Below are 21,633 nucleotides of genomic sequence, written 5' to 3' on the forward strand. Positions count from 1 at the left end.
TTTATTTCTGTTTCTTCTTGCCTGATTGCTCTAGCCAGCACTTCCAATACTATGTTGAATAGGAGTAGTGAGAGAGGGCATCCTTGTCTTGTGCCAGTTTTCAAAGGGAATGCTTCCAATTTTTGCCCATTCAGTATGATATTGGCTGTGGGTTTGTTATAAATAGCTCTTATTATTTTGAGATACATTCCATCAATACCTAGTTTATTAAGAGTTTTTAGCATGAAGGGCTGTTGAATTTTGTCAAGGGCCTTTTCTGCATCTATTGAGATAATCATATGGTTTTTGTTGTTGGTTCTGTTTATGTGATGGATTACATTTATTGTTTTGCATATGTTGAACCAGCCATGCATCCCAGGGATGAAGCCAACTTGATCGTGGTGGATAAGCTTTTTCATGTGCTGCTGGATTTGGTCTGCCAGTATTTTATTGAGGATTTTCGCTTTTCGCATCAGTGTTCATCGGGGATATTGGCCTAAAAATCTCTTTTTTTGTTGTGTCTCTACCAGGCTTTGGTATCAGGATGATGCTAGCCTCATAAAATGAGTTAAGGAGGATTCCCTCTTTTTCTATTGATTGAAATACTTTCAGAGGGAATGGTACCAGCTCCTCTTTGGTACCATTCTCTGGTAGAATTCGGCTGTTCATCCATCTGGTCCTGGACTTTTTTTGGTTGGTGGACTACTAATTATTTCCTCTATTTCAGAACCTGTTATTGGTCTATTCAGAGATTCACCTTCCTAGTTTAGTCTTGGGAGGGAGTATGTGTCCAGGAATTTATCCATTTCTTCTAGATTTTCTAGTTTATTTGCGTAGAGGTGCTTATAGTATTCTCTGATGATAGTTTGTATTTCTGTGGGATTGGTGATGGTATCCCCTTTATCATTTTTTATTGTGTCTATTTGATTCTTCTCTCTTGTTTATTAGTCTTGCTAGCGGTCTATTTTGTTCATCTTTTCAAAAAAAAAAAAAAAGCAACAGCTCCTGGTTTCATTGATTTTTTTGAAGGGTTTTTTGTGTCTCTATCTCCTTCGGTTCTGCTCTAATCTTAGTTATTTCTTGCCTTCTGCTCGCTTTTGAATTTGTTTGCTCTTGCTTCTCTAGTTCTTTTAATTGTGATGTTAGGGTGTTGATTTTAGATCTTTCCTGCTTTCTCTTGTGAGGATTTGGTGCTATGAATTTCTCTCTATACACTGCTTTAAATGTGTCCCAGAGATTCTGATACGTTGTGTCTTTGTTCTCATTGGTTTCAAAGAATATCTTTATTTCTGCCTTTGTTTCATTATTTACCCAGTAGTCATTCAGGAACAAGTTGTTCAGTTTCCATATAGTTGTGCAGTTTTGAGTGGATTTCTTAATCCTGAGTTCTAGTTTGATTGTACTGTGGTCTGAGAGACAGTTTGTTGTGATTTCTGTTCTTTTACGTTTGCTGAGGAGTGTTTTACTACCAATTATGTGGTCAATTTTAAAATAAGTGTGATGTGGTGCTGAGAAGAATGTATATTCTGTTGATTTGGGGTGGAGAGTTCTGTAGATGTCTATTAGGTCTGCTTGGTCCAGAGCTGAGTTCAAGTCCTGGATGTCCTTGTTAACCTTTTGTCTCGTTGATCTGTCTAATACTGACAGTGGGGTGTTAAAGTCTCCCATTATTATTGTGTGGGAATCTAAGTTTCTTTGTAGGTCTCTAAGGACTTGCTTTATGAATCTGGGTGCTCCTGAATGGGTGCATATATATTTAGGATCGTTAGCTCTTCTTGTTGAATTGATCTTGTTACCATTATGTAGTGGCCTTCTTTGTCTCTTTTGATCTTTGTTGGTTTAAAGTCTATTTTATCAGAGACTAGGATTGCAACCCCTGCCTTTTTTTTTGTTTTCCATTTGCTTGGTAGATCTTCCTCCATCCCTTTATTTTGAGCCTATGTGCATCTTTGCGTGTGAGATGGTCTCCTGAATACAGCACACTGATGGATCTTGGCTCTTTATCCAGTTTGCCGGTCTGTGTCTTTTAATTGGGGCATTTAGCCCATTTACATTTAAGGTTAATATTGTTATGATTGAATTTGATCCTGTCTTTATGATGTTAGCTGGTTATTTTGCCTGTTAATTGCAGTTTCTTCCTAGCACCGATATTGTTTACCATTTGGTATGTTTTTGCAGTGGCTGGTACCGGTTGTTCCTTTCCATGTTTAGTGCTTCCTTCAGGAGCTCTTGTAAGGCAGGCCTGGTGGTGACAAAATCTCTCAGCATTTGCTTGTTTGTAAAGGATTTTATTTCTCCTTCACTTATGAAGCTTTGTCTGGATATGAGATTCTGGGTTGAAAATTCTTTTCTTTAAGAATGTTGGATATCAGCCCCCACTGCCTTCTGGCTTGTAGAGTTTCTGCCAAGAGATCAGCTGTTAGTCTAATGGGCTTTCCTTTGTGGGTAACCCGAGCTTTCTCTCTGGTTGCCCTTAACATTTTTTCTTTCATTTCAACCTTGGTGAATCTGACAATTATGTGTCTTGGGGTTGCTCTTCTTGAGGAGTATCTTTGTGGTGTTCTCTGTATTTCCTGAATTTGAATGCTGGCCTTCCTTGCTAGGTTAGGGAAGGTCTCCTAGATAATATCCTGAAGAGTGATTTCTAACTTGTTTCCATTTTCCCCTTCACTTTCCAGTACACCAATCAAACATATATTTGGTCTTTTCACATAGTCCCATATTTCTTGGAGGCTTTGTTCATTTCTTTTCACTCCTTTTTCTCTGGTCTTTTCTTCTCATTTTGTTTCATTAATTTGATCTTCAATCACTGATATTCTTTCTTTCACTTGATCGAATCGCTATTGAAGCTTGTACACACGTCACAAAGTTCTGGTGCCATGGTTTTCAGCTCCATCAGGTCATTTAAGGTCTTCTCTACACTTTATTCTAGCTAGCAATTCGTCTAAGCTTTTTTCATGGTTTTTAGCTTCCTTGCAATGAGTTAGAACATGCTCCTTTAGCTCGGAGAAGTTTGTTATTACCGACCTTGTGAAGCCTACTTCTATCAACTCATCAAACTCATTTTTCGTCCAGTTTTGTTCCCTTGCTGGCGAGGAGCTGCGATACTTTGGAGGAGAAGAGGTGCTCTGTTTTTTTTTTTTTTTTTTTTTGAATTTTCAGCTTTTCTGCTGTGGTTTCTCCCCATCTTTGTGGTTTTATCTACCTTTGGTCTTTGATGTTGGTGACTTACAGATGGGGTTTTGGTGTGGACGTCCTTTTTGTTTGTTAGTTTTCCTTCTAAGAGTCAGACCCCTCAGCTACAGGTCTGTTGGAGTTTGCTTGAGGTCCACTCCAGATGCTGTTTGCCTGGATATCACCAGCAGAGGCTGCAGAACAGCAAATATTGCTGCCTGATCCTTCTTCTGGAAGCTTCATCCCTGAGGGGCATCCGCCTGTATGAGGTGTCTGTCAGCCCCTACTGGGAGGTGTTTCCCAGTCAGGCTACATGGGGATCAGGGGACCCACTTGAGGAGACAGTCTGTCCGTTTTTGGAGTTCAGACACTGTGTTGAGAGAACCACTGTTCTCTTCAGAGCTGTCAGACAGGGACGTTTAAGTCTGCAGCAGAAGCTGTCTGCTGCCTTTTGTTCTACTATGTCCTTCCCCCAGAGGTAGAATTTATAGAGGGAGTAGACCTTACTGAGCAGTTCGAGCTTACTGGCCTCTTCGTTTACACTTTGATCTACTCAAGCCTCAGCAATGGTGGACGCCCCTCCCCCGTCAAGCTACGGCATCACAGATTGATCTCAGACTGCCACACTAGTAGTGAGCAAGGTTCCGTGGGAGTGGGACCCACTGAGCCAGGCATGGGAGGCTATCTGCTGGTCTGCTGGTTGCTAAGACTGTGGGAAAAGCATAGGATTTGGTCAGGAGCGTACCGTTTCTCCAGGTACAGTCTGTTACGGCTTCCTTTGGCTTGGAAGGGAAATACCCTGACCGCTTGTGGTTCCTGGGTGAGGCAGTGCCCTGCCCTGCTTCAGCTTGCCCTCCATGGGCTGCACCCACTGTCCAACCAGTCCCAATGAGATGAACCAGGTACCTCAGTTGGAAATGCAGAAATCACCTGTCTTCTGCATCAGTCTTGCTGGGAGCTGCAGACTGGAGCTCTTCCTATTCAGGATTCAGCTCCTGAATACTGGTTTGGAGGCACTCTTCTCCATCAAGTCGTCTTCTGTTAATTCCTCTGGTGTGCTGTCTAATTAGGTCTTGAATTTCTCCAAGATCCATACCTTGCCATTCTTCATCCCCACCCTTTTTTCTGTATTCACTATTTCATTATTTCCTTGACTGACACTGTTACAAACCCTGTGAGGTCATGCAAAACATCTGGACACAGTTTTTTAAAATTTTATGAATTTGTTGTCTTGGGCTTGATGGTTTTCTTGGCTTTTTCAGTAACAGCTATGACATCTTTGATGATATAATCCCTCCAGACTTTCATGATGTTCTCTATTGGGATTCTCTTCCATAGTGTTGACAGTCTTCCATAGAATACTGTGTGTAATGAGTCTTAAATGTCCTTATGACCTCCTGATGTAGAGGCTGAATTAGAGCTGTCATGTTTGCGGGCAAGTGGACCACTTTGACACCTTCAGTGTGAAACTCATGGAGTTCTGAGTGGCCGGGGATGTTGTACAGTTACCACAAAAATTGTAAAAGACAGTCCCTTCGTGGCAAGGTACTTCCTGACTTCAGGGACAAAACGTCGATGGGACCAATCCGGAAAAAGGATTCTCGTTGTCCATGCCTTTTTGTTGCCTTGCCTTCTTCTTTTGGCCTTCTTTTCCCTTCAAGGCTTGAGGGTAGCAGCTTTATAGATAAGGGCAGTTCTGATGATAAACCCAACTGCATTTGCACAAAACAGTAGAGTTAGCATGTCCCTTCTGCCTTAAATCCTGGTGTTTACTTTTTCTTACTAATAAATGTCCTCTGTGGCATTTTTTTTTCTGGAATAAGACCTTCTTATCTGCATTAAAACTCTGTTCAGGCAGATATTGTTTCTACTCAATTTTTTTCTTTTTCTTTTCTGTTTTGTTTTGTTTGTTTGTTTCTTTGTTTTGAGAGAAAGAGAGAGAAGGTCTCACTTTGTCACCCAGGCTGGGCTGGAGTACAGTGGCATGATCACAACTCACAGTAGCCTCGACCCTCCAGGCTCAAGTGATCCTCCTGCCTCACCTCCCCAAGTAGCTGGTACTACAGGCACATAGCATCGTGCCCAGCTAATTTCTGTATTTTTGGTTGAGATGGGGTTTCACCATGTTGTTCAGGCTGGTCTCAAACTCCTGAGCTCAAGCAATCTACCCACCTCGGCCTTTCAAAGTGCTGGGATTGCAGACAGTCATGCCTGGCCAATTATTATTATTATTTTTTTCAAGCAGCATACATGGAAACCAATTATTTTCTTAATGGCATCTGGGAACTGATCTGCTGCCTCTTGGCTGACAAAAGCTGCACCTTCTCTTGTTGTGACATTTTTAAGGCCAAACCGCTTTCTAAAAGTATCAAACCATCCATTGCTGCCATTAAATTTTCCAGGTTTAGATCCTTTACCTTCCTTTTGCTTTAAGTTGTAGTATAAGGACTTCACTTTTTCTCAAATCATGTTAGAGTCTATATGTAGGCTTTTCTTGTAACAGCCGTGCACCCATAAAAAGTGCATTTTGATCCAAGATTAAAAGGTATTCACAAAAAAGTACAAGGTTTTTGTGTCTGCTGGTGTAGTTGCAGCGATGGCTTCATGATTTTCCTTTTCTTTTTTTATAATTGCCCTTAAGTTTGATTCATTTATCTTGAAATGCTAAGCAACCACAGCTGTAGACCTCAATCTGTGGTTCTTATCAAGCAAATCAACTTTTTCTTGTAATGTTATGACTTTCCTATACTTGAGAGTACTTCCAGCATCACTGGTGGCACTTTGAATGAGTCTCAAAATGTTTCAAGGTTCACAGTATTGCATAAAACATGGTGAAAAATACTCAAGAACCATGAGAGATTACTTCCTACTCTCATATACAATATATGGAGAGAGAACTGCTCAAACAGCATTTTAAGTGGATACAACACTAGCGCTAACTGCAATATCAACAGAGGGTGGCTATAAAATTATTACAGTAATACAGTATTACTACACTTAAATTTATTGTTATGATTTAGTACTATTAGGTTGGCAAAAACCGCAATTACATTTGCACCAATCTAATACATCTTTACATTTCTTTATGTTTCTCTTGACTGTGATTGGCACTATGTATGTTTGTGTTTTGTGTGTAAATTTGATATGTTTTAACTTTTTATGATAGATTTCTGTATATTTTGTGGTAGTAAATAATAAAATGCACTAATTTACATATATTTTATGCATTCATAACATATCTTTAAAATATTTTTAAAATTTTTAAATATTTTTAGGCTATGTGGTTCATCTGCAAGTTTTTTCAGATTGTCTCAAATCTCCAAAATTTTCAATGTAATTATTGAAAAATATCCACATATAAGTTGACTAGCACAGTTAAATGATTTTGTTCAAGGGTCAATTGTAATTCCAAATAAATGCCAAATTCAGCAGGACACCAGTTTTAATATTACATTGTTCAATATTTATCTCTGATCACAAAGTATCTGAGGCAAATATCATGCTAGATTTCTACTGCTTGCAAAGACAAAAACTCAATGCTCTGGATATTAAATTTTATGATATATGTTTCATTTTTGCTTAGGTAAATATGCTGAAGATATATTTGGAGAATTATTCAATGAAGCACATAGTTTTTCCTTCAGAGTCAACTCATTGCAAGAACGTGTGGACCGTTTATCCGTTAGTGTTACACAGCTTGATCCAAAGGAAGAAGAATGTAAGCTTATTAATATTATATTTTCTTCTGTGTATATATTTTAAGTTAGATGAGATGAATGATATATTTAAGAACAATGTTAATCATGAATTTATTACAGATTGTACCCATGTCATTTGGTGTACATATTGTAATAAATCAGTGGATTATCTAAAAATGCCATCAGTGTGACTCTCCTGGCTTTTCTTTTCTACTGTTTTAAATCTCTTCTTTTTGTACACTACACAGCTCCTAATTTTGGCATAAATAAGTCATTTTAACCAGATATTTTCTCCATTCTCTTCATTCTCTTTCTCTTTTCTCCCTTATAATTTATTTGTATACTTTTGTCTTAGAAATAAAAACTATTAGAAAATTACCTGAAATCTTTAGGTTTGACTCTTCAAGAATGTAACTACTTTTTTTTTGAGACAGAGTCTCACTCTGTCACCTAGGCTGGAGTGCAGTGGCACGATCTCAGCTCACTGCAACCTCTACCTCCCAGGTTCAAGCGATTCTCCTGCCTCAGCCTCCTGAGTAACTGGGATTACAGGTGCCTGCCACCATGCCTGGCTAATTTTTTTATTTTTCGTAGAGATGGGGTTTTGCCATGTTGGTCAGGCTGGTCTCGAACTCCTGACCTTGTGATCTGCCCGCCTTGGCCTCCCAAAGTGTTGGGATTACAGGCGTGAGCCACCGCACCCGGGCATATAACTGCTTTTAATATGCTTTTTTATGTACATATTGCTAAAGTCTTACTAGTTATTTAACTGAATGCAACTTCCTACTTTAAATGAACATTTCAAAAACAAATTGCCAGTATGTAGGGTGTAAACATTCTATACCCAAGCTATTAAATCAGGAATAATCAGGTAAGGAAGCCACCCTATAAGCTAAAATAACTGTAGAAACTTCAGTGGTAAAATCATGTTTTATGCCTTGATAGAATACATTCAATGCCGATGTTTCCTAAATGCCTTTTTGTTTGTTTTACAAAAAGAAATGTAATACTAAGAACATAATTTGCACTTATCTACCACAGAGAATTGTTTAATGGAATTTCATACACTCTCTTCAAAATATTTTTGTTGCATTAAATAGTATATATGCAAATTATATAATATAATTTTTAGTGTAAATGCAAATTATATAATAGATCTGAACTTTAACAATAAAAATACTAAAGGATGTCACTGGAAAGAACAAAAATATAATGTATTTTGACGGATGTCTTAGTGATGGAACCAGCTACTTTTGAAATAAATAATCTAATGTGTAAATAAGGAGAGGTAAATACTTGGCACACTAGATTTCTACCACTTGTAAAATGTAAACTCAGAGCTCTGGATACAAGAAAAAAAGGAAATAATACTTAAAAAAATAGCTTTATTAAGATGTATTTCACAACCTACCTATACCTTGCAGTTCACTCATTTAAAGTTGAAGTGTACAGTTCAGTGTTTTTTAGTATATTCAACTTATGCAACCATCACCACAATCAATTTTAGAGTATTTGTATCACTCCAGAAAGAAGCCCTGTACTCATTAGCAGTCACTCTGTTTCCCCTTCAACTCAACCCCTAGCAATCACTGATCTTTCTGTCTGTATGGATTTGCCTGTATGGATTTGTCTGTGTGGATCTGTCTGTAGGGATATTTCATATGAATGAGTAGTACAATATGTGGTCTTTTGTGACTGCTTTCTTTTAGCATAATGTTTTCAAGGTTAATTCATATAATGTGTATTTATATTTCCCTGATGACTAATGATGTTGAACATCTTTTCATGTGCTTGTAGGCCATTTGTATATCTTCTTTGGAGAAATGTCTATGTAGTTCCTTTGCCCATTTATAATTTGGATTATTTGTGTTTTTATTTTTGACTTGTTGGAATTCTGTGTATATTTTGGATCTAAATCCTTTATCAAATAATGATTTGCAAATATTTTCTCCCATTCTTTAGGTTGTCTTTGTTGGTGGTATCCTTTGAAACATGTGCATGTATCAATACATTAATTACACCTCATGGAATTCTTGAAATAAAATCATTGTTAGTGATGAAAAAATATTTTATGGTCATGCTTTCAGATATATAATTTATAGCCAAAATTTGTTTTTTAGATAACTCAGCGATTTCTAACTTAAATATAAATTTATGCCATCAAATAATAGAGAAATACACGGGCAGTTCTCATATGTAACAGAAATAAAAGTCAACATTTAGTTTCAAAATATTGTTACATTTTAACAAATGTCTTAGAACCACCATTAAACTTGAAAGTGAAAATACAGATAACAGTAAATAAGATGTTTGTGTTAGAAAACAAATTTTAATATGTCAACAACTATACTGTCAGAATTATACATAGTTTCCTTTAAAATTTTGTGGAGCAGTGGGGGAAGAATTCAGAATCTAAAAGCTGAACTACTTAATTTGAAATTGTGTTGGAGAAGTTGTATTGAAGGAGTTTTCAGTTATTTAACCTAGGTTTTTTAATTCAGTGGGAGTTCAAAAAAAATAACATCATGTGTACAATACTATATTGCAGTGTGGTATCAGTTTTTTTTAACCATTTTGTAGTAACTGAAAACTATCAATTTCGAAAATATTTTTAAATGACTTTTAAACAAAGACTTGTACAATTATATTTAAGTCAATTATGTTTATAAACATTATACTGATTTATTGCTTTATAATTCTATTTTATTAATATCAGATGTTATTGTTGGCAAGTGGAAGGGGCTTCACCACAATGGTCTGTTAATAATAAGACAAGCGATAAATGGGAGGAGTTGAAGGTAGAAAAGTACATCATGCTTATTACTTTACATGTTTCTTATATCCTTTACCAAGGAAGTTTGGGGAGATTAAACACTAGGTTTCATCTTAGTTACATACTTATTGATTAGTAAGTGGGGTAGGAGAGTGGCAAGAATTGATCCACTTTGACTGCAGAAAACACAAGCCACATCTGGCAGGAGCCTGAAAACTGTGTGGTATTGTGGCAAAACAATTAGCCTTAAAGGGAAACAGATTTGACTTTTGTGTTCTGGCTCTTCTGTTTATTAACTGTTTAACCTCAGATCAGTTATATACTATTTCCTAGCCTTGGCTTTCTTGTAATATTTCAAAATGGAATAATTCATATCTTACTGAATTATAAAGATTAAATGAAATGAAAGTTAGTGAAACCATCTAGCACATATAGTATGTACTCATTAAATACTGTATCTCCAGTGCCACTTTTTAGTGACAGTGGGGAAAAACTTTTTGCTTCTCTGAATTTTATTTTAGTATTTATAAGTGTGTTACAGGTCATGCAGCAGTGGAGTTGCTAGAAATGCAGTTATGGTGACGTTGTTGCAGAGCCAGCCTGTTGCACCTCCTGTGCCATTGGTCCCGTGTTCATGTTGAGTGAATTTACTTGAGAAGATGATAGGAAAATTATTTTAGGGAGAAGGATAACTTAAGAATTGTTGGCCAGACGTGGTGGCTCACACCGGTAATCCCAGCACTTTGGGAGGCCGAGGTGGGCAGATCACGAGGTCAGGAGTTCAAGACCTGCCTGGCCAACATAGTGTAACTTCATCTCTACTAAAAATTAAAAAAAAAAAAAAAAATTAGCTGGCCATGGTGGCAGTTGCCTGTAGTCCCAGCTACTTGGGAAGCTGAGGCAGGAGGGAGGAGGAGGAAGGAAGAGGAGGGAGGAAGAGGTTGCAGTGAGCCGAGATCGCACCACTGCACTCCAGCCTGGGTGACACAGTGAGACTCTGTCTCAAAAAAAAGAATTGTTAGGATTGTTATACTGACCTTGCTATGTTATAGGGTATTTGTCTGTATACTTAAGGCCATATTAAATATCTAAGAAACTACCTCATTTTTTAATATCAGGAAATCACTCTAAGAGTTAAGAATGCAGCATTTTTGTATATTTGTTATTTTAACATGCTGCACAGTTCAAAATAAATGAAGTTATTTTTAAATCATCACATACGTGATGGGGCTGTGCTAGTTACTGGGAATACTAATGTATAAGATAGTCAGTCTTCAAGAGCTTATAGTTAGGTAGAAATTCTTATAGTACAGATAAAATATAAGTTAAAAAGAATAATAGAGATCACCTAATACTTAAAAATATTTCCTTTACAGTAAAGTTTGTTTTAACTTGATAGTACACATACAAGATTTATAGCATACATAGTGTAGAGGTTAACAGCATGTTTAACCCACAGTGCCACTAATAAGTAAGTAATTCCTTTCAGAGTTACTGATGTAAGCTAAAAAGAAGGAATAAAGGGAGATGGAAAAGAAGATTAATAGGAGAAGAGAACCTAAGTTGGTGGGGGCCCATGATGGCAGGTAGAAGAAAGAAAAAGGTATATTTGGTTGAAATGTAGATATGTTTCAGATGTCTTTAGGGCCCTCTGAGCCCTAGAAATCAAAGGTTAATTAAAACCTATCTGATTGGGAAATTAGGCACAGAATGATAAGGGTAAATATAATGATAGAACATTTATAATATGGTTTCTGATTCATAAGCCACTAAGGTCACAACCTCTTGAGCCGTGCTGACTTTTAGACAAATACAGTATATGAATTTGCCCTTATGTTAAATCATCTTAGTAAAATAAAATAAAATGAATTCTTGATTTTTGTTTCAGTGTCTTTGCAAGATATAACAATGAGGAAAGCTTTCCGAAGTTCTACAATTCAAGACCAGCAGCTTTTTGATCGCAAGACTTTGCCTATTCCATTACAGGAGACATACGATGTTTGTGAACAGCCTCCACCTCTCAATATACTCACTCCTTATAGGTAGGTAGGTTAGTAAATAGTAGCCCTGTTACTTATCTCAGACTTCAGATTGAAATGCTAAATCCCCAAACATTCTTTATTTCATTGGGCTTCTAGCAAACACAGAGAGCCCTCTCTGTCTACCACCTTTGGAAAAACCTTTGTTTTTATTCACTGGATGAATTCCTAAGATTCTGGCATACAAAAGACAAGACCTATTCAAAAGAGTTGTTTTGACAAGTTAAGAAAAGCCACTGGTAAACTTATTAATATAAAGAGATAAGGAGTCATTATTGTCCTTTTAATTTAATTTTTAATCAAATGGAAAAAGCTCAAAATTCTGTCCTACTAACAAAATAAACATTATAATTTTTGCTTGTTTTGTCTACTTTTTTTTTTTATTTTTTTGAGGCAGAGTCTTGCTCTGTCACTCAGGCTCACTGCAAGCTCCGCCTCCTGGGTTCATGCCATTCCTCTGCGTCAGCCTAGCTAGTAGCTGGGACTACAGGTGCTCGCCACCAAGCCTGGCTAATTTTTTGTATTTTTAATAGAGACGGGGTTTCACTGTGTTAGCCAGGATGGTCTCCGTCTGACCTCGTGATCCGCCTGCCTCGGCCTCCCAAAGTGCTGGGATTACAGGTGTGAGCCACTGCGCCCAGCCTGTTTGGTCTACTCTTGATTTGTGTGCATTAATTTCTTATATAATGAATAGGTAGTACCTTAAAATGCTTTTTACCACTTTGAATAAAATCTGGAATTATTTAACCTTTTTTTGAAGTTCTTTCACATGGTTTGTTAAATGGGTAATTTAAGATCTATGACACATCCTGAATAAAATAGTGTTTAGAGAGTTATTTGAAATTGTAAGTCAGTGTGCAGATCATTAGATATAAATGTGACTATTAGAATGACTATTACGTGATATATTTTGGATTTAGTAAGATAAATAAATCATACTATTGGCAGAAACTTCAAAATTTCTCTATTCTAGATGATGTTACTGTCTTTTCAGGCTTTTATCTTTGGCAGAGCTATTTGTAATTATTGGAATTGCCCAAAGGACTTCTGAGAAAATTTGGGATTCAACAGAAGTTAGGGATGAAAATCGCCCAGCTGTACTTTGAAGTATTAGTACTAACTCAGAAAAGCATCTGGTTTTCCTCTTTTCTTTGTTTTCTCAGATTTGTGAGAAAGTTTCTATTGGTGCAATATTCAATTTTATTTTGTCAGTATTTTAACGCGAACTGTATTTTATTAGTGTAAGAGAATAAACATTTTAGTGAAATTATTTCTGTTCTGATTGCCTAAGTCTTACGAATGTGTGTTTTAATTGATACATTTCAGAGATGATGGTAAAGAAGGTCTGAAGTTTTATACCAATCCTTCATATTTCTTTGATCTATGGAAAGAAAAAATGTTGCAAGATACAGAGGATAAGAGGAAGGAAAAGAGGAAGCAGAAGGTATTACAAGAGATTAAAAAATTGAGGTTAATTTTTATATATTTATGTTTTGTTGCATATATTGAACTTCATTAATCTTGTATTTTGACAGTTTTATTTTATTGGGTCCATATAGTTAAATACTGAAGTCTTTATAACTTCACAGAAAGAACACAGTCTGATGGGGAGCAGATGAGCAATTAGGTTATTAGAGTATGGCAGAATAAGTGCCGTAGCAGAGGTATGCATAAAGGGTTTAGATAACACAAAATAGTGTCTGCTTTAGCTAGCAGCCAGGGTAAACACTTCCAACAAAGCTTATAATGAATCTTGAAGAACAGATAGGAGTTAGTTAGGTGGACCAAGGAAGAGAGGAACATTTTGGTAAGAAGGAACAATGGAATCTTGTACAGATATTGGTAATGTAGATTAAGCTAATATTTTCTTGCTACAGAGCACATCCTAAACATTTCTCTCCTAAATGTTTTGGAGAGGTTATTATATTCACATGAAATTTCTGTTATTTCTGTTGTCATTTTCCACTTTCTAATAAAATTCACTTGTATCTGCTTTATATTTCATGTTAATGATGACTGAAAACACAGAAGGTTGAAGCAAAGTTAGATTTAGGCTAAATTATGAAGGAGGCAAGTTCTGTCTTTATCATCTCTCTGGTTCTCCTGTAGCTATCTCTGCTTTCCCTAATCCCTGTATAATGCCGTCGTATTGTCTTCTTTGCTAGATGGTAACCCAGTATTCTAGCTAACATTTGCAAACTGGTGACTGGCAAGCCAGATTATGCCTGTAGGGAGTGTTCCATTTGCCAAACACAGAGGTTTTTAAATTTTGGAAGTAGAGTGCCTGAGATGGACATATCTGTCTAGCTCACCACATGCCCCATCTTACACCCGACTGACTTCATCCATATATGTTATCCGCTTGGCTGTTTGGGCATTTGAATTTGTTACACTTACTCTAGCCCTTTCTGTAGTTTCTCCTCCAGTTTTGAATCATTTTTTGTTTTATTGTTTAAAGACAATGTTTTCTGTTGAGTGATATGGTTATTATGGGTTAATTAGGTAACTGAATTTTTTTCTAATGTTTTGGCTAACTAATCAGTTACTTCCCAGATAACATAACCTTAGTAAATTTTTACATTTTTATTAGAGGTAGGCAATGCCATTAATGGCAGGAATTTCAAACTAATGCCTGTGGAGCAAGGGTTCATGAATCTTTTTTCATGTGAAAGACTTTCTGACCTCAAATTGTATTCTTTAGGCATACTATTTTGTGTCTGGTGCCATCAGTTCGAATTAGGGGTTAAACAAAACATGGCAGGAAACTGGGACTACAGCACACTGGCTAAGATTTAACTCTGAATGTACAAGTGAACCATTTCTGTGTTACTTTTACTATATTGTGATGACATTGTCTTTTTTAGTGTTGATGTTAGAATTTTATTTTGATTGTTACAACCTCTTTTTTAAAAAATTAGCATTTAAGCATTTGACTTTGTTTCAATACATCTATTATAGCAGAAAAATCTAGATCGTCCTCATGAACCAGAAAAAGTGCCAAGAGCACCTCATGACAGGCGGCGAGAATGGCAGAAGCTGGCCCAAGGTCCAGAGCTGGCTGAAGATGATGCTAATCTCTTACATAAGCATATTGAAGTTGCTAATGGTCCAGCCTCTCATTTTGAAACAAGGTTTCTTTACTTTTGTTTTTGTTTCTTTAAAAAAATGATAAAACATTGGCTTTATTTGTAATATCTGTACTTCTAAGTCTTGAGTCCTAAACTGTTGAACAGGCAGACGCTGTTATAAATATAGAGATTATTTCAAAATCCCGACCACTGTGGGCCTACTAAAGTCAGGCCTTGAGCAGGTCATTTTCATACCTGGACCTTAGTTTTGTCATCTGTAGAAAGAGGTGGTTGGAGTGGCTGATCTTTAGGGTTGTTTTAACTTTAGTGTGAAATCTCAATAGTCTCTCAATATTTCAGGCACAATCTGCTAGAATTTTGTAATAGAAGTGTAGGGTCTGGGATTTTTTTGAAATACTATTGATTTATTGCATATAAAATAGGAGTGAAGAAGGGGTTCTGTTTTGTTCCTTTTACTTTCCCCTGACTTCCTTTCTTTGCCACGTCACCCACCTCAGATACATTAGGACTTTCAAACAAAAGTATTCATCCCTTTTGTAGAAAAGAATAGGTCTTTTTCCTTTCTCAGTGGCCAGGGGCCCTAACTAAATAACATAAAACCAGCAAACACATTAAATTGGCATCTCTCTATGAAGACATTTACTTGGGTATAGTCATGTTTGTTTGTTTGTTTTGAGACAGAATCTAGCTCTATCACCCAGGCTGGAGTGCAGTGGTATGATCTCGGCTCACTGCAACCTCTGCCTCCTGGGTTCAAGAGATTCTCCCACTTCAGCCTCCCAAGTAGCTGGGATTACAGGCACACGCCACCACGCCCAGCTAATTTTTGTATTTTTAGTAGAGATGAGGTCTCACCATGTTGGCCAGGCTGGTCTTGAACTCATGACCTCAAGTGATCTGCCTGTTTTGGCCTCCCAAAGTGCTGGGATTGCATGCATGAGCCACTGTGCCCAGCCTAGTCATATGATTTTTTAATGGAGAAGAGCTTAAGATTTTTTTTTAAGTAATATACATATTAATTATTGGGCCATAAGTGTGCAACATCTTGACCTATTTTAGGAGAAATATACATCTGAGAGATACTATTTATCTGTATTACTGAAAGAATTGACATTAAAAAATTATAGACACATTTATTTCTACTACAGTTGAGTAATTGAGTAAATAAGTACAGTTGAGTACTTATCTGGCTCACTAAATACAATAATTTCTGACTTGCTGTGTGCTCATCTGTTAAATCCAACTTTGTCCCCAGAATGTACTTGTAAATATTTATCAATCTTAACATGTTCGAGGTATCTAAAATTTTGCTTACATCTAAGTCACGTGTTGCTATGTTACTCAGCTGTTTTCTGAGTGCCCTTGCACGTTTAAAACAGCAGAAGGACAGAAACAATATAGCTAGCCACCTCTGTGCTGTTAGTATCGGGGAGGCCTTTCTCTCTGGTGCAAGACTTTTAGAAGTCATTTGAGAGCACACCGAGATATGCTAATAGTAGAAAACTCATTTTCCTATTCTACCTTTCTGTCATTGGCATCTTCTTGTAAAGAAAAAAACTGAAATAGAGGCAGATAGCTTTCCACACAATTTGCTGAAAGTTAATTATTTTCTTGTTTATTAGATTACGTATGTAATGCTTTTCATCCTGTGAGTTGAATTAGTATTCTGTTATAAAATAATAAAATAACTGATGGTCATCCTAGTAGATCTCTATCAACAAGTAAGGGTTACATTGTGAGCAGCATTCTTTGTTTTAAAAGCAGGATTAATGTAATACTTTTCTGAAAGTTTCTTAAAAATAGTTAAAAGATTGGCATTGAAAGGATAAACTTTAAATATTTAATATCTTATGTAGAACATTTTTCCTCCCAATAATTCAAGAAAAATTCACTGATACTGTATATTTCTTTTAGACCTCAGACATACGTGGATCATATGGATGGATCGTACTCACTTTCTGCCTTGCCATTTAGTCAGATGAGTGAGCTTCTGACTAGAGCTGAGGAAAGGGTATTAGTCAGACCACATGAACCACCTCCGCCTCCACCAATGCATGGAGCAGGAGATGCGAAACCGATACCCACCTGTATCAGGTATGTTGGAACAAGCATATGATGTTTTATCTTAGGAGTCAGTAACTTTTTCTTTCAAGGACGAGATAGTAAGTATTTTTGGCTTTCAGGGCTTACAGTTTTTGTCACAAGTACTCAATTCTGCTGTTGTTGCATGAAAGCCACCATAGACTATACATAAAAAATGAATGTGTCTGCATTTAAATAAACTCTGTTTATAAAAACAGGGAGCAGGTCTGATTTGGTCTATGGGACATTATTTGTAATCTGGTTAAAGCTGACACACTCTCCTAGGAAAATTTAGCTAATAAGAATTTAAAGACGAAAGCCTGTTTCATTTTATTATAGTGTTGTTATTAAGCATATCGTGTGCAGTGTATTAAGAAAAATTAAGGATTTTTTGGAGTGTGGGTAACAGTCTAAGAAATGGGAACCAAAGATGTGATTATTAATACTAATTTGGTATTAAGGAAAATACTTAAAGAATTTCAGAGAGGATTGGCAGTTGCTCATAATAATCTTTCAGTAAAGGTATTTTGAAGCTTAATCTTGTCAGTTATTATCCAAATGATAAATTTCTAATAGAGAAATATTAGGGAAATTTTCTAATAGAGATATAGAGATCAGCTTTACAATTTTCAGTTAAAAATCCAATTTTCTATCACTGACTCATTTGATGTTCCATCCTCAGGAAAAGAGAGAGCTGTGAATTTCTTTCTGTGGTTTGTAATTAGCTGTCATTGATGTAACTGAAATAGCATATGATGAGACTTAGTAGTTTCAGTATAAATACAACATTGTATTGGCCACAAGTATTGCTACAAAATTGCATTATGATCAATGTTGAGTCATTACAGAGACTCCTGTCAGCATAGAATTGAGCATTTTATTTATCCAAGTCAGCATAAAATGTCTGAGTGGATACAAAAGTTGCATGAAAGAATGAGACTATTTAGACTATTACAAACCAAAGCACCACTCATTAACTTTTTTTGTTGATGTGCTTTTAGTTCTTCTTTTTTTCTAAATACTGTTGAAGATGTTAAATTTCTATAGGAGCATGTTAATGGATCTATTTTGATATAATTACTGATAGTCATTTATAGTTTGTGTGGTTAGATTTTCTCTTTAGGCTTTTCTCTTTTAATAACTTGCTAGAATCTCTTTGTCATTTCAGTTCTGCTACAGGTTTGATAGAAAATCGCCCTCAGTCACCGGCTACAGGCAGAACACCTGTGTTTGTGAGCCCCACTCCCCCACCTCCTCCACCACCTCTTCCATCTGCCTTGTCAACTTCCTCATTAAGAGCTTCAATGACTTCAACTCCTCCCCCTCCAGTGCCTCCCCCACCTCCACCTCCAACCACTGCTTTGCAAGCTCCAGCAGTACCACCACCTCCAGCTCCTCTTCAGATTGCCCCTGGAGTTCTTCACCCAGCTCCTCCTCCAATTGCACCTCCTCTAGTACAGCCCTCTCCACCAGTAGCTAGAGCTGCCCCAGTATGTGAAACTGTACCAGTTCATCCACTCCCACAAGGTGAAGTTCAGGGGCTGCCTCCACCCCCACCACCGCCTCCTCTGCCTCCACCTGGCATTCGACCATCATCACCTGTCACAGTTACAGCTCTTGCTCATCCTCCCTCTGGGCTACATCCAACTCCATCTACTGCCCCAGGTCCCCATGTTCCATTAATGCCTCCATCTCCTCCATCACAAGTTATACCTGCTTCTGAGCCAAAGCGCCATCCATCAACCCTACCTGTAATCAGTGATGCCAGGAGTGTGCTACTGGAAGCAATACGAAAAGGTAATTTTCTCAGCTCCATGAAAAGCATTGCTATAGTAGCATTGGAAACTTTCTAAATATTTAAGACAAAAATGTGTTCCTTATTTATAAAATTTTAGGTGATCATGTTGTGTACAAATGGCCTTTAGAAAGTAAAGCTATATCCAACTTATATTTAAAATTATTTTCCAGAAAATAGATCATATTTGATCATTTTATCTTCATGTTTTGTAGGTATCCTTAAAATGTCTATTGAGTGAATGAGAAATTAATATATCAGACTTGTGTTATAGAACATTTAATTAAAACCGTTTATATTATGCTTAATGTGTATATTAACTCCTTTAAAAATAATATTTTCTTCAATGTTAAGGCTGTTCATTTCGGGTATCCATGACACTTACTCTACCAGATGCCTTTAAAGGAGTGAGGTTCCTCCTTTAGTAACAAAGGAAAGACTTCTCATATTCATTCATTTATTGTCATTATTTCCTAAGCAATGACTATAGGCCAGGCACTGAGCATATAGAATGAATAATAGTGCCTTTCCCTCAAGTACAATGGATAATGAAGCCACAGAAAATATATTCAACAATGTTTAATTTATTTGACCATTGGGATGATAGAAGAAATGTACCACCTCATCAATTTTTTAGGGGGTGGTAAGCAGGGAGGTGTAGTAGACCATGATGGATAAATAAACTGTAGATACCTACTGGGATACCTGGTAAGTTTTACCAACTAATAACACAGATAACATAAAGATTTAATGCCTCTCTCAGTATGATTTCTTCACATTCTTTTCTGATCTTTTTTTTTCCTATTAGTATTTCTCATGTGTATTTGATTTTATTCCAGAAATATTAATAATATCTAGTATTTAGTATTTAGTATTTTGATTTAAATGAATGGTTTGGATTCACTATATCAGGTATTCAGCTACGCAAAGTAGAAGAGCAGCGTGAACAAGAAGCTAAACATGAACGCATTGAAAATGATGTTGCCACCATCCTGTCTCGCCGTATTGCTGTTGAATATAGTGATTCGGAAGATGATTCAGAATTTGATGAAGTAGATTGGTTGGAGTAAGAAAAATGCATTGATAAATATTACAAAACTGAATGCAAATGTCCTTTGTGGTGCTTGTTCCTTGAAAATGTTGGTCATTCTAGTGTTTTGCTTTCTTTTCCTTATAATAAATGACCCTTTTCCTCCATAACTTTTGATTTCTAAGGAAAATGTTAGCATACATTTCAAACTAAATGTTTTACAGTGGCTTATCTTTTTCTTCCCCCTGAAAAGACTAATTTGGTCAAATAAACCACTAAGTATTAAGCATGGACAGCTGTTGTTAGAGTAGCAGATTCAGTTTTTTGATATATCTTAATTGTGTACTTTGTGAATTTTAATTTAAAGAAAGCAACTGAATTGAAATCTTGAGGGCAGCTGTATCTATTAATGAGCCTTATTCCATTTCCTGATGTTTTAAAAGAAGAAACACTGCCTTGATTATATGAATACACTCAGAAAGTACATTTAGCTTGTAGTGTTGAATTCTCTTAAAGGAATGCTTGAATTTTTTCATTATTGTTTTATTGTTTTTATATACTTGCCTTATTTGAATGTTTAGCAGTATCCCCTTCCCACTTATATATTGTGTGATATGATTTTGCTTGCCTATAGGAGTTAAAAACTTTTCCATGTGAAATACTCTGACTTAAACATACATGTAACTTACATAACTGTTAAGAATAACAGTCTGATTTAATAAATGGTTCATTTTAAAAGTTCTTCAGTGTTGCTCTTTGAATAAAATGATTTATCATAATTTATCAAATACTATATGGTAGGCTTTAAATAGTGAATGAAAATTTTAAAAACACTTAAGCTACATAATTTCCTCTTAATTGCACAGCTTCATATTGTCTACTGTGTAAGGTAGCTTTTATGTCATTTTCCTCCTAAGTTCATAAACTATATTTCTCAACTGTTTGTGGTTTTAAATTAAAACCTTAACTTGTCATCTAATTTCAGCGAACCTTAATTTCAGTTTAACAGTGTTCTTGAAATTACGTTTCGCAGCCAGGCATGGTGGCTTACGCCTGTAATCCTAACATTTTGGGAAGCTGAGGCTGGTGGATCACTTGAACCTGGGAGTTTGAGACCAGCCTGGGCAACATGGCGAGAACCCTGTCTCTACAAAAATATACAAAAATTAGCCGGGCATGGTGGGGTGTGCCTGTAGTCCCAGCTACTTGGGAGGCTGGGGTGGGAGGATCACTTGAGCCTGGGGAGGTTGAGGCTGCAGTGAGCTGAGATCATGCCACTGCATTCCAGCCTAGGCAGAGTGAGACCCTGTCTGAAAAAAAAAAAAGAAAAATTGTATTTTGCAATGATAAAATGAGTTAATGTATGCACAGCTTAGATTTAGGGGTGGAGGGGAAGCGCCATTAATATCAGATTACTTCATTTAAAGAAACGACTCAATGAAGTTTGGGTAAGTTGATTGTAGAAGTGACTGCGGTCTTCAGCCTTGCCTATATCTACTCCTTTTGCAGTACAATTTCCAGTTCTTCCCATCAAGAGGTGAGTTCTGTTCCCATGCCCTTGAATCTGGGTGTCCCTGAAACTTGCTTTGGCTAATAATAGCATGTAGTAAAAGTGACAATTGTGCCACTTCTAAGCCTGGGTCTCAAGAAACCTTGCAAGTTTTAGCCTTCTCTCCTTCCATCTCCCTACCTCCCTCTCTCAAACCTCTGCCATGAGAATAATCCCAAACTATCCTGGCTGAAGATCAGAAACCTCATGGAGGAGAGGTATCTCAGGTGAGACCATCTTAGACCAGCCAAGCCCAAACTCGCTTGCTGGTGGTAGACAGATAAGCAAGCCTGGACAAGGTTAGCCTAGACTAGCCCAGCCCAGCCCAGCCCACTGATTCAAAATTCATGAGCAAAAATAAATGCTTATTGTCTTACACCTAAGTTTTGAGCTGCCAACATTATTGTGGCAATAGATGGTTGATG

At 36.8% G+C, this 21,633-nt stretch overlaps 1 protein-coding gene across 3 annotated transcripts in view; it reads left to right on the forward strand.

Annotated features, from left to right (window-relative positions):
* WASF1 (WAS protein family, member 1) overlaps positions 1-20,400 on the forward strand; it is an 81,888-nt gene extending 61,488 nt beyond the window's left edge. For all 3 annotated transcript variants that reach the window (XM_011952798.1, XM_011952797.1, XM_011952796.1), the window contains 7 exons: positions 6,737-6,871; positions 11,513-11,666; positions 12,990-13,107; positions 14,622-14,794; positions 16,667-16,846; positions 18,003-18,631; positions 19,542-20,400. In XM_011952798.1, the coding sequence (XP_011808188.1) occupies positions 6,737-6,871; positions 11,513-11,666; positions 12,990-13,107; positions 14,622-14,794; positions 16,667-16,846; positions 18,003-18,631; positions 19,542-19,699 (1,547 nt within the window). In that variant the 3' untranslated portion in view covers positions 19,700-20,400. The remainder of the gene's footprint in view (positions 1-6,736; positions 6,872-11,512; positions 11,667-12,989; positions 13,108-14,621; positions 14,795-16,666; positions 16,847-18,002; positions 18,632-19,541) is intronic.
* Positions 20,401-21,633: the final 1,233 nt, after the last annotated feature.

This window comes from Colobus angolensis, unplaced genomic scaffold (genome assembly GCF_000951035.1).
Source record: "Colobus angolensis palliatus isolate OR3802 unplaced genomic scaffold, Cang.pa_1.0 Scaffold35, whole genome shotgun sequence".
Taxonomy (NCBI): domain Eukaryota; kingdom Metazoa; phylum Chordata; class Mammalia; order Primates; family Cercopithecidae; genus Colobus; species Colobus angolensis.